Source organism: Dermacentor albipictus, chromosome 1, assembly GCF_038994185.2.
Source record: "Dermacentor albipictus isolate Rhodes 1998 colony chromosome 1, USDA_Dalb.pri_finalv2, whole genome shotgun sequence".
NCBI classification, from domain to species: Eukaryota; Metazoa; Arthropoda; class Arachnida; order Ixodida; family Ixodidae; genus Dermacentor; species Dermacentor albipictus.
The window spans coordinates 171,331,168-171,346,606 of record NC_091821.1 but is presented as its reverse complement, the minus strand read 5'-3'; the positions used below and the strand labels follow the sequence as shown (position 1 = coordinate 171,346,606).

Genomic DNA, 15,439 nt, shown 5'->3' with positions numbered 1-15,439 from the left:
TGCCGAGCCCGAATAAGTGTGTGGAAATAAATAATTTCTTTTTCTTTTCTGAATCTGTTTTTTCAAACACCCGTTTATTCGGACATTTTCGTGTTCCCTGTGAGGTCCAAATAAACGGTCGGCGACTGTTTTTGCAATAGTTATTTTGCTTATGAAAGTTTATAAGAAAATTGAAGTATGCAAGAGCCAAAGACCTCCAGGTAGCCAAAGTGCCACAGTGAAGAAACAAAAGTGAGGGCAAAGAGAAAAACAGATATTTATCTGTGGTGATTCTTAGTCATGGGTGAGTAGGAACGTTCTTTCCGTGATGATGTTCGGTGATCGTGTGAGGTATGTTCTCGAGGGCGATCATTATGCCTGCTGCGTTCAGGGCTGGATCGGTGACGATGACTTGTGCTTTCTTTACGGCGATCCAATTCCCGAGATTTTTCATCTCGAGCCCTGTCTTCATGTGGCCTGTCATTGCGTGACCCATCATCTCGTGATCTTTCTTCGCGTGACTTGTCGTCACGTGGTCTATCCTCGCGGGATCTGTCCTCACGTGGTTTGTCCTCACGAGACCTTTCATCCCTGGACCTTTCATCACGAGCCCTTTCCTCACGTGGCCATTCTTCACGTCCTCTCTCATCACGTTGCTTGTCATGACTGTGGTGTGGCCGCGCATCCCGTGGGCTTCGGCTCCTAAAAAATATTAAAACAAGTGAAAGTTAACACTCCCCATACACACATTTTAAAAAGAATGCTAACTAAGCACCTTCTAGTGAATCTGATTTGCAATTGAGGCACATGGCAAACTCAAAGGGTTGAGGCATCTGTAAACAGAATGCACATGATACATGTGGCACACTTTACGAGATGTATACCTGCCTACTGCAACACTTCCTACAACTACCCTTTGCTGGACTTGGTAAAATGCTTGCAAAAAATATACAGTGCAGCACTTGTTTGTCTAAATGCAGCATTTCACAGCTGGAGAGATTATCCAAGCATCATGAGCCTCATAAGCCTTGGCACAGCCCTATGCACATTTAACCAACCTCTGTAATTCATCTGGCTTCACTACATAGTACTGTACTTACCAAATTGTAACATGCACCTTTTTTCTAGAAAAAGAAGTGCAAAAAAAAAAAGAGTACGGCATAACTGCCGTACTCGCCGCCCACCCCTCATGCAATACCCCTTAAATTGGGCCTTTGAGGACCTAATAAAGAAAAGAAAAAAAAAGCGCATGCTTGTTAGAATGGAGTACAAACCGAAACCTACCCCACAACTTTCCATCGCCATTACAAGGCAGTGGCAGTTTACTCTTTGATGGCAACCATGGTAGCATATTTCCTTGTTATTTTTCCGGCGCCGTACCAGCCATGTTTAATTGGTTGGAGTGCTACCTTTGTTACAGTGAGCTGTATCAGTGTGATCTACTCATATATTCACTTTGCAGACTAATCATGCTCGATAATTTCCGGGGAAATGGATGCAGTGACCATGAAGAGTCGTCATTTCCGCCATGAGAATGGCTTTAAGCAGAAAGCGATCCTACACGTGGAGGAGACCCCCCCAAAAAGAAGAACAAAGCTGCAGCACACGATTTTGGCATACCAGAGACTTGCATTCATGACTGGCGAAAACTGAAGAAGTCCATTTTTGACAGTAAGACCATCAAGTAGAGGCCACCACAGTCCGTGAACCGGGAGGTTCCCGGACCTTGAAGACGAGCTGGCCGACTTTTTCAAGAAGCTCCGAGTGGACCACACGCTCGTGACCACGGAGGCACTGAAGGTAAAGACCCTTGAACTTGACAGGCGTCGAGGCCTTTCGAGAAGCTAGTTTAAAGCAAGCAGTAACTGGATTAGCAGATTTATGAAGCGAAAAAAATTTTCTTTGCGAAGGTAGACTGGCATGTGCTAGAAGTGGTCGCAGGAAAGTGAAGAGAAGCTGTTTTCACTGGTATGGTTTATCGTTGTGACACAGCAATGCGTATCAACTCAGCCAGATCGCCAATGCTGACCAGACTCCGGTGTGTTTTGATATGCCTGTAAACACAACAGTGGAGACGACTAAGGCCAAACAAGTTTGCCTGCTTTTTCGTTCGGCCACGAAAAGATACGAGTAATGGCAATGCTACTATACAGCAGATAGCCACAAGTTGGTGTCCTTTCTTGTTTTTAAGTGCAAGGCTCTCCCAAAGGCTGCGAGCTTTCCCCGAGGTGTTGGAGTGCGTGCCAACGGGAAAGGTTAGATGGACACTGACCTCGTCCTTGACTGTATGGACTGTGTGTGGCACAAGAGGCCCAGTGGTAGTTTAGGGCTCTGCTCAATGTTTGATGCCCGTCAGTGCCACCTGGACCAGCTTGTCAAGCACAAGCTTGCAGCTGGACACACAGACCTGGTGGTAGTACTGGGTGGGATGACTTCCCAGCTGCAGCTACTAAACATGTGTATAAACAAGCATGTCAAGGACTGCATTCGAGCACTTTATAGTGAGTGCCTGATGAATGGATGCCACACATTTACAGCCAGCAATAGGCTGAAGCGCGTGTCGATCAAGGAACTGATAAGGTGGGTGGTGGAAGTTTGGATTGGGATTCCATCAGCTATGGTCGTAAAGCCTTTGAAAAAATGTGGCATTTCAAATGTGATGGACGACACTGAAGATGAGATGCTGCGGTCCAAAAGTGAAAGGGAGCTTCCCGAGAGCAGCAGTGAACGAAGTACAGGCCAAACAAAGAGGTTATCCACTACTGAAAATATAAAATTCTTCAGACTTCTTTTCTTTCAGTGACAGAAATCGTGTACACATTGGAATCGAGGTTCGAAGTCCCCCCCATCACGGAAATCAGGTGCATGTTACAATAGGGTGTGCATAAGAATGACTTTACCTTGCAGGCTTGTTTCTTAGCTTTTAACTGCTGCTGCAAAAAAACTTGAAAGTTGCTGTGATAGGACTGTACATAACAAGTATTCTACCTATGGAAGCACCTAATATGGCAGACAAATGAAATGCGAATTGGAGCAGCAAATATGGATGTTTGTGCCTGAGGCAGAGGACATAGTAAAGGGGTCCTGGACCACCTGGCTGTGAAAATCTCAGCCAAATTTGCAGTCATGCGCAGCATGTGCGGATCGCAAGCGGAGTACGAATTCACTTTTTTATTACTCAACAGAAGCCTGCTCCTCACTTTTTCATGGACACTTTATAGCAGATTCTGATAAATGGCTGCTATTAGCCAATAGCAGACACCAATCAAGAAGGGTGTTTGGATCAGTGCACTTCTTCCTACAGTTACTGTGTGTATTTATTGATGCAGTTTAACTACCAGGCTAAAGTAAGCGAAAATCTGCTTTTGAATTTCGCTAAGAATTACGAGGGCGAATAAGCAAGTCTTTGCCCCTATCTATTTTTTTTTTAGCCAAATTACAGCTGTAAATGCAAAGTCAACATATCAATTCTCAGTGGTGGACGTATCATGGACCGGCTCGGCCTTATCTGCCGGTAGCTCTGCGACACAGCGCTGTTATCACTTGGTGAAGACGGCAATTGTGCTTCCCGACATTGTGAGGCCACATGTGGCAATCAGAACTGCTGACAAGCTCTGGTCGTTTAATTGGGAGAGTCGACCACCCACCATACAGTCCAGACCTCGCCCCTAGTGATTTACACATTTTCAGTCCACTGAAAAAGTTCCTGGCCTGCGATTCATGCAAGATGGCAGTCCAACAGTGGTTCCACAATCAGCTGGACAAATTCTACCACAAGGTCATTTCAGATTTAGTGCTGCGACAAGACAAATGCCCGAACCGGAGTGAGGACTACGTAGAAAAATAGTGTATGGTACGTAGAACAGTACGTATATCTGTAATTAGATGTATGTACCTTATTTTGGCTAATAAAAAATAGGGGCAGACTTTCTGATTCACCCTCGTACCTACTTCCGGAAGAAGTCGACTATCGTCTGCTCATACTCAGCCTTGACCGCACATGTAGGACATGTAAGAATTAAACTTTGGCCACCCTGCTTATTGGTGTCTGGGTCTCACTAATTGAAACTAGTTTTGAACACTTAACTAGCCTTGAACCCCGTGAAACATTAAGTGAGACCCCACGCAAGCTTACTCCTGGCAGCTCCTGGTTAGACGCCTTGGCAGACTTTGATTCATATTGAGCGTGATAGTGCTTCAATATGCACAAATTGTATGTGGCTACTATCCATCGGTCAAGGTGGTGCAGGACAAAGCCAGTCTGCAGCATGTAGCACGGCGAGAATCAAGCATATGAGCACTCAAGTCGTGTCATGCACAAAGCAAACGCTGCGCATAGGCACGTGCATGTAGCTGGGGTCTGCTACGTAGCGAGAATCGAGCATATGAGCACTCAAGTCCTGTCGTGCACAAAGCAAACGCTGCGCATAAGCACTTGCATGTAGCTGGGGTCTGCTACGTAGAGAGAATCGAGCATATGAGCACTCAAGTCCTGTCGTGCACAAAGCAAACGCTGCGCATAGGCACTTGCATGTAGCTGGAGTCTGTTATGTAGAGAGAATCGAGCATATGAGCACTCAAGTCCTGTCGTGCACAAAGCAAACGCTGCGCATAGGCACGTGCATGTAGCTGGGGTCTGCTACGTAGCGAGAATCGAGCATATGAGCACTCAAGTCCTGTCGTGCACAAAGCAAACGCTGCGCATAGGCACTTGCATGTAGCTGGGGTCTGCTAAGTAGCGTAGATATTGCAGCCGCCGCGGGGTGCCACGAGTTCAGCGGCTGAGCACATTGCGGCTCGCTGAGGACAACTGTGTTTAGATACGCTTGGCATGTCGTAGGTGCCAAATCAGAAGTACAGTCGCCGGCCGTTTATTGGGACCTCATGGGGACTGCGGAAATGTCCGAATAAACAGGTGCCCGAAAAAGCAGATTAAGAAAAAAAAAAATGAAATCCGTTATTTTCACGCACTTATTCGGGCTCGGCAGTAGGCTTGAAGAAATCGTGAATCCGCTGTTGCACGCTGTTCCGTTTACGTGCAATCAGATGAACCTGAATCTCTGAGAGGGTCGTACGGTCACTATAGGCGGGTGAAAGCACAGTCACTGCTTGCACACGCTTCGCATGCGACGGCAGCGTAGCACATGGTGCGTCAGTCATCTTCCAACTCGGAGTCATCGTCCAGCAGTGCAGCAGAAACCTGACGAATGATCTTGCCGTTGTCGAGTTCTGCACATGTCAGTACAGCAGTGTCAACACCTGTGAAACTGTTAAATGAGACGGCGTCCGGAATCGCAATGCAACCACTGCGCTTGTCTCGGCAGAACATTTTTGACGTCAGTAGGGAGCACATTGGAAGGCGACAAATCCCAGGCCTCCTGGAACCCACTTGCCGGCATTCCCCAGCGCTGTCTGCGCGGGCACTGTCGGCGCCATTAGACACTTGACCCGATGTTTCCGTATGCCGCGTTGGATCACCGCAACCTCGACACAGCACACAAACCAAGCACCACCACACCGTCACGCCGACACCAGTCGCACAAACGAAAAACGTGGCCTACTCGCAGTGCCGTGCGCGAAGAAACAAATCAGCTGCTGGATTGTCTTGATATGTCTTACTATGCTGAGACTGGAACTGCTGTAGCCACTCTATCGAACCAGGCTGAAACGATGATGATGAGCGGGGATTTGCAGTAGCGCCACTTCGTGGGGCAGCAAGGAGGCTCCATTCAAAACAAAAATGGCGTTCAGCAAGTCGAACCATGCACCGGTCAGTTGGTGCATGGTGCTTCTCGATCGAGTTGGCTCAAGGAGTGTCCAAAAAATCAGACGAGAGGCTGCAAGGTGTCCGAACTTTCGGAAGTTGTTATACATTATGGTCGATGGGGAGAACGGCGGTGCCGCGAAGCAGACCGAATAATCGAGCATGTCCGAATTTTTGGAGTCCGAAAAATCAGTCGGCAACTGTAGTGGCACCTACACGAACATCTAAAATCAAATTTGAACTGCGCACCACGGTGATTTTCAGTAGATGTAGTGTTGTAAGCACACTCGCTCCGCCGTGGCCTTCGCAGTGCAAGGCATTGAAGACTTTTTGCGGCAAAGGATTTTGGAAATACAGTCGATCCCGGATCTATAGAACTCGAAGGGGATCGCGAAATAGTTCGATATATCGATAATTCGAAATATAAAATATGCACGTCAAAAGCTTCTCTAACAACTCCACAGATCTCAAGGCAGTTTCCCGATGTCGAGACTAACGGGAACGTACCGATCTGTGCCTCTATGGCACGTAAAAAAACAAAAACACAGTGCGATGACCAGAGCACTTTATTTCGGAAGAAAAAAATCTGACCTTTGCTGACTTTTTCTTCTGCACCATCAAGTTCATTAAGCTGTCCTCAAGCTTGTTGACAGTGTCCAAATGAGAAAGGCCAGCTCCTTCCACTATGCCACAACAGCGGCGAATGACACTCAAAGCTGATGCAAGTTCAGCTGCAGTGCATGGTGGTTGGTCCTCTTTGTCGGAACCTTTGCCGCTGCTCGAGTCTGCGTCCTCGTCACCCATGATGTCAGCCACAATCTCCGCATCAGCGTGATCCGCTACAGCTGACGAAATCATGTGCTGTAACGCCGCCTGGGAACGCTAAGAGCTCGTGAAAACGCCCCGGCGACCGACGACTTTTTCTCGCCAGCTTCCACCCGTGGAATGATGTCCCCCTTTGCTGAAAAATCCAAATTCTTGCGTTTTCTCGTGACCATGGCTCCGGAACACGTGCCAAAAGTGGAAAGAAAAACGCACTGCACCACACGAGTCTCAAGCCTTCGCATTGGCCTCGTGAATAAAAGGAAGAAAGTGAATCGAAAGACGCACCGCTCCGCGTCTCCGCACTACCACAAGCCCAAGGTGCACTGACCTTGTTCGTCTCACTGTGCCAGTGGTGTCAGCCAACCAAAACACAGGAAATGGGCGCCTGCAGTCAGCGTGGTTTCTCCCTCCCGCTTCCCTTTCACACCCAATCGCACTCCAAGTGCTCCTCGTCACATGAATTTTACCCCCACGCCCCTTTCTCAGAGTGTGGGGCGGTGCACATGAGATCGCAGGAACATTGCGAGAGCTTCGTAAGGAGAAGCGCACTTCCAGGGGTGGGGTATGGTGGGAGAAGCACACTAGCCGGGGTGCAGCTCAGCACGGAGTTCGATACATCGATGTGCCGGTGCACGGAAGTTCTATATACGCGAAAAATAGAGCTATACTTTTGCATGGTATTCCCAAGGGGATTTTTCAACTGTTCGATATATCTGGGTTTGATATATCCGGGATCGACTGTAGTTTATTGTAACTTTAAATGCATTTCTTGACTTCGATAAAAAGTGTTGCAGGGCCCCTTTAATGTGCTTGATTGAAACTGACTGTTCGTTGTAGAGAAAAATGAATTGCGGCTTTATATGCAATCCATTTACGAAATTGCTTAAATTGCCATGGTTGATCTGGATCTGTACAGAGGTCGTGTGGCTTGGCTGTACTACAGAAAGTACCGCAGACTCATGTAAGGGCCACACTTTCTTTTTTTTTTTACAATTTTGATGAGGTGCGACCATTACACAGGACCGAACCTTTTGGTCGAAATGGTGCCGGCCCAGCTCGCGACTTGTGCACACACCAGGGCTCTCGCGACCTAATAGTGGCATACAGAAGTACACAGCGCACGCAAATTTGCCAATGCACATGCGCAGCATTGGGGCAGCAAATGTGATTGCTTCTCCGTAGGAAATTTTGTTCCCCAAATTTTGAGCTGCCAAGTTGAGGGTGCGCCCCTTATATGAGTCTATATGGTAGCCTATGCATTTTTTATATTCATTACTGCTGTTGCAGAAAAGAAAAACAAACATTAATGCTATTATACAACTTTCTTATTTTAACATCCAAAAACTGCACAGTGGGTTATGAAGGACACTAACTGATGGCTCCAGTTTAATTTTGACTACCTGGAGCTTTTTAAGGAGCACCCTAAAAATGGTACACGAGCATTCTCACACTGTGCCTCCATCGGAATGCAGTCGGGAATCAAACCCCCGACCATATGCTCAGTAATGCAACACCATTGCCACTGAGTTACACTGACGGGCTATGCAACATAGTGGTAAATGGCCATTGACACATTTTGAGAAAACCACAGAATTTTAAAAGTAAAACAATCAGTAAATTAGATAGGGTGGTTGACAAAATTACTGCCTAAACAGACCTGCAGGGAAAGAAGATGAGTGCTAGTATCATTCATGTTAACGCTTCCAATGAAGACATCACTGCAACTATGTTGAGGTGTAAACATCTCTGCATCCCATTGGTTGCCATCGTCACTGTACTATCGTTAATTTTTGTTGCATTCTTCCTGACCCCTCGCCTTCCTTTGTGCGGCCTCACAAAGCCCAGCTTCAAAGCTCAGCTTTTCCAAAGGAACTCTTTTACCAGGGTTTGTACAGGCTTTGAAGGCACAAATTCAAGGGTTTTTACGGACTTTCAAGGCCCCCAAAAGTTTTTTTCAAGGACTCATTTCAATACTCAATTTAGTACCCTTTATAGTAAAACAACTTTTTTAAAACACGCAGCACCAAATTTATTGAACACTAAGGAAAAGACGCACTTACAGACTAGACTAGTTTAATACTAAACTAAGACAGGTCGTAACAAGCGTTCATGAAAGCTCATGAAGCTTTCTGATTATTTCTTGCTTGATGTTTAGAAGTTCTTCCGTCTTGCTTTTTGCCGTTTTCCTAAGGCAATTTGACTTCACAATGTGCACGACGTCGCCTGTCTCTTCTGCTTTCTCAGCCAAGTTGTCTGCTGAAGCTGTCAGATCAGCAACGGTTGCTTCAAGTCTTGCTTTCTTTCGCTTTACCGTATCAATTTCTTCCTCAACAAGGCTTTGACTCCTTTGCTTCTTCAAGTTGCTCCTTCTTCTGCGCCTCCAAATATGCAATCCATTCTTTGTACTCGTCATAGCTAAGCCACGATCGCTGGAAATTGCACTTCCCGGGCATTGCGCGCACACACAATTACGTCCACGTCCAGTGCGTGCCGAAATACACGTGGTCGGAATAAGCCAACGGGAGGCGATGAACAAACGGTATGAGGATGGCAACTATAAAAAGTGCGCGACTGTAGCGAACAAAAAAACACAGCCCGACAATATGACAACACGGAGGACGAACGCCCAAACCGGACTGGATTTTCTTGGCTTGGATCAGGAGGCAACCCTCACTTTCAATGAGGCCAGTTGATCAACGGGCAATCGCTGAACGGCGCCAATGACTATCATCATGGAATTCAAGGGTTTTTCAGGCACCACTAAATATTTCAAGGTTTTCAAGGCCTTGAAAATCACATTTTCAAATTCAAGGGTTTTCAAGGTTTTCAAGGACCCGTGCGAACCCTCACTTGTGTGCACAAATGCACACATATACAGACAACAGCTGTATCAGATGGTCTACATTCTCAGGTGGAAGTGCACCCCTCGGTTTGAAGATATGTGTACATTATAACATTTGTGTGTCTAGTTTTACATATCCACAAATTTCTATCTATGCATCTGCTAATGTACAATCAATGAAGCAGCATGCTGCAAGCATTCCCGATTTCATGCAGCAAACCAATCAGACTGCTTGTCCAAGTGACATCCTTCACCCATAATACTTAGAACAGATAGAGGTGGCTGAAAATGCGGGGAGTGGCACTTCTGCAACCTGTAGCAATTCAGATGTTCAAAGCTGAATAATAAATTACACGCTTTACACAGAACACCTCAATTTGTACCTATATGATCACAAGGGGATACCCTACCGACTTAAAAGAACATGTACAAAACTGTGAAGATCCCTGTACAGTAAAACCTCGTTAAACCGTACCCGCTTAAACAGTAGTTTCGTTTTAAAAGTAGTAAAGTCAAATCCCCGACTCAGCGGCCATTGAACATAATGTGTTTCGTATCCGCATAAACTGTACCAGCTTATTGCGTACGCATCGGTTAAAACGTAGCGTTTCAACTTTTCGTCGCGCAAACACGGCGCTGCGCCGTTTCCATCGTGCGGCCCGGCAGAACAACACGCCTCAGAGATCGGAACAACGGCCTCCAAGCGCCCTGTGCGTTTGCACGTGAAGCCACATCAACATCATTTCGACGCGGTGCCAGAAAGCGATATGGCGTCGTGCAAGCGAGGACTAGCGTCGTTCTGAAGCTTGGATAGAAAAGACGCCGGGTGCTCAGCATAGAAGAAAAATTAGACATCGTCCATGCTATCGAACGTAACACGAAGAAGTCGGTGCTGACACGCAACAGGGATCTGCTGTTGACTACAGTGTGTGGCATTTGGAATGCGAAGAAGTTGTTCGACTTTTCGCCATCGTTGCCTGTGTTGTTGCCAAAGTGTGGACTAGCGACAGTGACGAGGACGACATGGAAAGCAATAGCACGGGCGATTCAGGCCCGACAGTGGCATAAGCTGCGCGTTACGTCAGCCTCATGAATGCAATCGTTGCGACGACAATAGGGGCGCGATAACGTAACTCAATTCCAAATGAAAATTATTCCAAACTCCGGCACCCGGCAATGAAAAAGGCGCTCCTGGGACTTCTGCAGCACTATTGCGCACGTGCATGGTGAATACATAACGCCGAGGAATCTGCCATGCGAGTGTTTGCCGAGAAGAGGGGGCTGGCTGAAAAGCTGGCACGCAGCTTCAGTAAGCTTGAGGCCGCTGTCGTCGTCGTGCTAGGCCGCCGCGGCATCAAACGAAAATAACGCTTTTGTCGCGCGAAGTGAATAAATACTGCACGTTTTTTCCCCTTTCATTGCACTCTCTCTGAGTTCCGTTTTCGACAGGTAAGTGGGTGATCTCATGCTATTCGGTTAAACAGTACTACCGTTTAGTACGTACCTTTCCCGAGCTCCAGCCAACTACGGTATAACGAGGTTTCACTGTAACAGGCTAGAGTAAATGCTTCAGGCTGGTAAAGAGAAAAGGCACGCTTTCAGTTACATTCCATGCTACAGTCGAACCTCGATATATCGAACAGCGCGGTGATCGCAAAATAGTTCGATATAGCCAGAATTTGATATATAAAATCAATCAATGAACCAATCGTGGCGCAATAGATACTCACATGAAGCTTCAAGCAAAGTACAGTAAAACCTCGTTAAACCGTACCCGCTTAAACAGTAGTTTCGGTTTAAAAGTAGTAAAGTCAATTCCCCGACTCAGCGGCCATTGAACATAATGTATTTTGTATCCGCATAAACCGTACCAGCTTATTGCGTACGCATCGGTTAAAACGTAGCGTTTCCACTTTTCGTCGCGCAAACACAGCGGTGCGTCGTCTCCATCGGGCGGCCCGGCAGAACAACAAGCCTCAGAGATCGGTACAACGGCCTCCAAGCGCCCTGTGCGTTTGCACGTGAAGCCGCATCAACATCAACATCATTTCGACGCCGCATGGACGCCGTGCCAGAGAGCGTTGTGGCGTCGTGCAAGCGAGGACTCGCGTCATGCCGAAGCTAGGATAAAAAAAGACGCCGGGTGCTCAGCATAGAAGAAAAATTAGACATCGTCCGTGTTACCGAACGTGACACGAAAAAGTCGGAGCTGGCCCGCGACATGGATCTGCTGTTGACTACAGTGTGTGGCATTTGGAATGCGAAGTTGCTCGGCAGCGCTGCTGCGACCGCGAAGAGATATGTCGGCTACGAGGATCGACTTTTCACCATCGTTGCCGAAGTGTCAACTAGCGACAGTGATGAGGACGACACGGAAAGCGACAGCACGGGCTATTCAGGCCCGGCAGTGGCAGAAGCTGCGCGTTACGTCAGCCTCATCAATGCGATCATCGCGAGAACAGGGGCGCGATAACGTAACTATTCCAAACGAAAAGTTTTCCGAACTCCGGCACCCGGCAATGAAAAAGGCGCCCCGGGACTTATGCAGCACTACTGCGCGCGTTCACGGAGAATACGTAACGCCAACGAGGAATCTGCCGTGCGAGTGTTTGCCGAGAGGAGGGGGGCTGGCTGAGAAGCTGGCACGCAGCTTCATTAAGTTTGAGGCCGCTGTCGTCGTGCTAGGCCGCCGCGACATCAAATTAAAATAACACTTACGTCCCGCGAAGTGAATAAATACTGCATGTTTTTTCCCCTTTCATCGCACTCTCTCTGAGTTCCGTTTTCGACAGGTAAGTGGGCGATCTCATGCTATTTCGCTTAAACAGTACTGCCGTTTAGTACGTACTTTTTCCGAGCTCCGGCCGACTACGGTTTAACGAGGTTTCACTGACATCGAACAGCGCGGTGATCGCAAAATAGTTCGATATAGCCAGAATTCGATATATAAAATCAATCAATGAACCAATCGTGGCGCAATAGATACTCACATGAAGCTTCAAGCAAAGTATTTATTTCGTTCGCTGAAAGTACTGAAGCAGCGTAGCCTGCTTCATATTGGCAACCGCGTGCTTGATGATGGCGTCCTCAACATAATCCAAACGGTCCACAAGAGACGGTCCAGTGCCTTTTATTGCGCCGCAGTAGCGGCGTACAACGGCCAAAGCAGCTACAGCCTCAGTTGCAGTCGGGAGCGGGGCAACATCAGCGCTTGCTGGATCAGCCTCGGCAGCGTCTTCGTTTGGCCGCTCAGCAGTCACTTCTGCCGCCATCTCACGTCTGTTAACTCCGCCACTGTTCCGGTGCTGTCGTCACCGCCAACGAAGTCCTCAATGCACATGCTGTGTGGCTCAGCACCGACAAAGCACTCCAACTGGCTCCACGGCTGCCTCGATCACGCGGGCACGGCGGGGGCGCGGGCGCGCGTGATTGAGGCGGCCGGGCTGGCTCACGGCCGGTCTCTACGGGAGTGCGCGCTCCCCTCGAGACCGGCCGTGGCTGGCTCCAAGCCGCCGCGTGTGTACGCCGCTACGTTCAAATGGCGCCCTCAGCGCAACCGATGTGGGAGCTGTCATACGCAGCAGTCGGGAACGCCCATCGCGCCGCCGCTATCTTCGAGTGTGTTGCGGGAAAGTTCACCTCCTGTCAACAGAGCGCACCTGGTCTGGGGCGGCGGAGTTCGATATATCCATTTTACATCCGGGCCCGTTCGAAATAAAAAATTAAAAATGCATGCGATTTTCCACATGATATAGAAAGTGTTCGATATATGCAATAATTCGATATATCCGTGTTCGATATATCGAGGTTTGACTGTATTACAAATATGAAAAGTGATAAAATTAACTTGCCTACGATTTCTCTCCCAATGGCGTTCTCTGCTTCTGCTACGACGTATCCTCGGTCGCTCTCTGTCCCAGCTAGAATCTCCTGGTACTTCACGGCCGCTGGGGGACTCACGAGCATGGGGACTCCTATTGTGCATAAAACACAATATGACAAATTTGAGAGTTTGATGGAAATACCAAATCGCGAACTAAGTTTTTTCCATCTCGTGGCATTCAACAATCAATTAAACATGGCAATACTTAATTCTGAATGTGCTGGCAAAGCGTGTAACGGAAAGGGAAGGCATTCTACTCAGGCGGCGGCTGCATGTGGCACAGCTGAGAGAGAGCGGCAGTGCCCTATCTTGAAAGCGATCGATCAGCACAAAGTCTAGGGGCATCTAGGGCTGATGGTTTCATGTGTGCTGTACTCTCGCCACTTAGTTCACGTTAAAGCGAGAGGCAGCACGAAGGTCAATTTGCTCGCCGTTGCTGCCACCCTTCATCATGGCAGCGTTCTGACGAGTGTCTGCGGTCATTGTGCGAGATGCGTTAGTGTATGCCTGCGCACGCGTCACAACGTGTTTGTTAAGTTGGTTTGTAAGCAAATGTTTACAGCAGTTTATGCACTTGATAAAACTACTGTTACTTCGTATAACTGTCTAATAATTTGCTATCACAATCAATGCTTCACATGTCAGGTGAAAAAGCTTTTTTTATTTACTTGGTGTGCTTTAACCAAAACGTGACAAACACAAACACATTGGCCCGTTTCCTAGCTTATAACTGCAGTTTGCAGTAAAAGGGGATATGAAAATGGCTGAACATGACCAAGTAGCATGCTCGCATGTAACCAAATGCAATGCAGCTGCAATGACTTGTACTATGCATTTAAGATAAGAAATAAAGATTGGTTTTCTTCAATGTGTTCGATTCTTCTACTCATTTTGTGTGTGCTAGTGGCGAGGGTGTCGAATTGAGAATAAAGGAATGCTGTGCACAAGGCGAGGAACATGGCCGTCTGTCAATCACGTGTCAACGCCCGTGTTTCAGCCAGCGTGTCAACGGCATGCACAGCAGCCCTCTATTACCCGTTTCGCTGGTGGTCGTTGACTGTCGTGTCTCTGAAAGAGCTAATAGAAGGAGCGACAGAAAACGATGCCCATGAAAAATAAATAAATAAATAAATAAAATAATATACCAAAATGGAATAAATAAATAAATAAATAAATAAAAGAAAAAGAACGGAAAGGAGAAGAAAAGAAAAAGAAAAAGCTAAAAAACCAAACTAAGTGCTGTTGCCTATGGCTTGAAATTTAGCATAGAGAATAGATTCTAAAGCTCCCTTTGAAACGTTTATGCCTATTGGTTGCAATGTCCTGAACTTATGGATAAGGTATGATTCTCTGTATTTTCTTTCTCGTTCAGAACGGAAATTTGACTAAGATGTAGAGTTTAAGTTCATGAAAGTTATGACCTGGTTGGTTGAAATGCTCGGCGACAGCTCTGGGAAGTTTTTTAGCTGTGTCTGCGCGATGTCCATTTAAATTGACATTTATTGATTGTCCTGTTTCACTGATATATGGTTTCGTACAGAAAGAACACACAGGCATATAAATCACATCCGAACTTGTACAAGTGAAGCTAGATTTGACTTTGTGTGCATAACTATTTGATGTGCTTTTAATTTCTCTATTCTCAATTTGATACCCTCGCCATTAACACACCTTTCCTCGTTACCGCACCCACCCGCCTTACGCCCTCTCCCATTTAGAAGATCCCCACCTATACATACTGTGGCGAGGAAAGCATATGTCACCTTGAAGAAGACAAGTCCACTTGTCAAAATGTTGGCTCCTGCTTTCACCTATTTCACACTAGTGTCAGTTTTTACCAGCAGTGTATATAAATAGCAAATAAAGTGAAACGCAAGGTAGCCAAATGATCATTTCTGAGGCTTTTCTACGACTACGTTTGGCTTTTTCCAAACTTGTACTAGTATATTTAGCCAAAGCAGGGGAGACATGACTAGAACACACTACTCAAAATAGCTTAACTACTGAAATAAAAAAGCTATTTTCTTTGCCGTTTTGTAATTTAATAATTATTCCACGTAAAACTTCTTGGCTCTGGAGTTTTTACTGGTTATCATCAGGTAAATAAAAACGCCGCAAAGCCTACTTACAATGGTACTGTGCATAA

At 46.9% G+C, this 15,439-nt stretch overlaps 1 protein-coding gene across 3 annotated transcripts in view; it reads right to left on the bottom strand.

Annotated features, from left to right (window-relative positions):
- Window positions 1-232: 232 nt before the first annotated feature.
- The window catches only part of LOC135905747 (pre-mRNA-splicing factor 38B), a 52,166-nt gene continuing 36,959 nt past the window's right edge, over window positions 233-15,439 (bottom strand). For all 3 annotated transcript variants that reach the window (XM_065436764.2, XM_065436766.2, XM_065436765.2), the window contains 2 exons: window positions 13,262-13,384; window positions 233-681 (listed from right to left, as the gene is read on the bottom strand). In XM_065436764.2, the coding sequence (XP_065292836.1) occupies window positions 258-681; window positions 13,262-13,384 (547 nt within the window). In that variant the 3' untranslated portion in view covers window positions 233-257. The remainder of the gene's footprint in view (window positions 682-13,261; window positions 13,385-15,439) is intronic.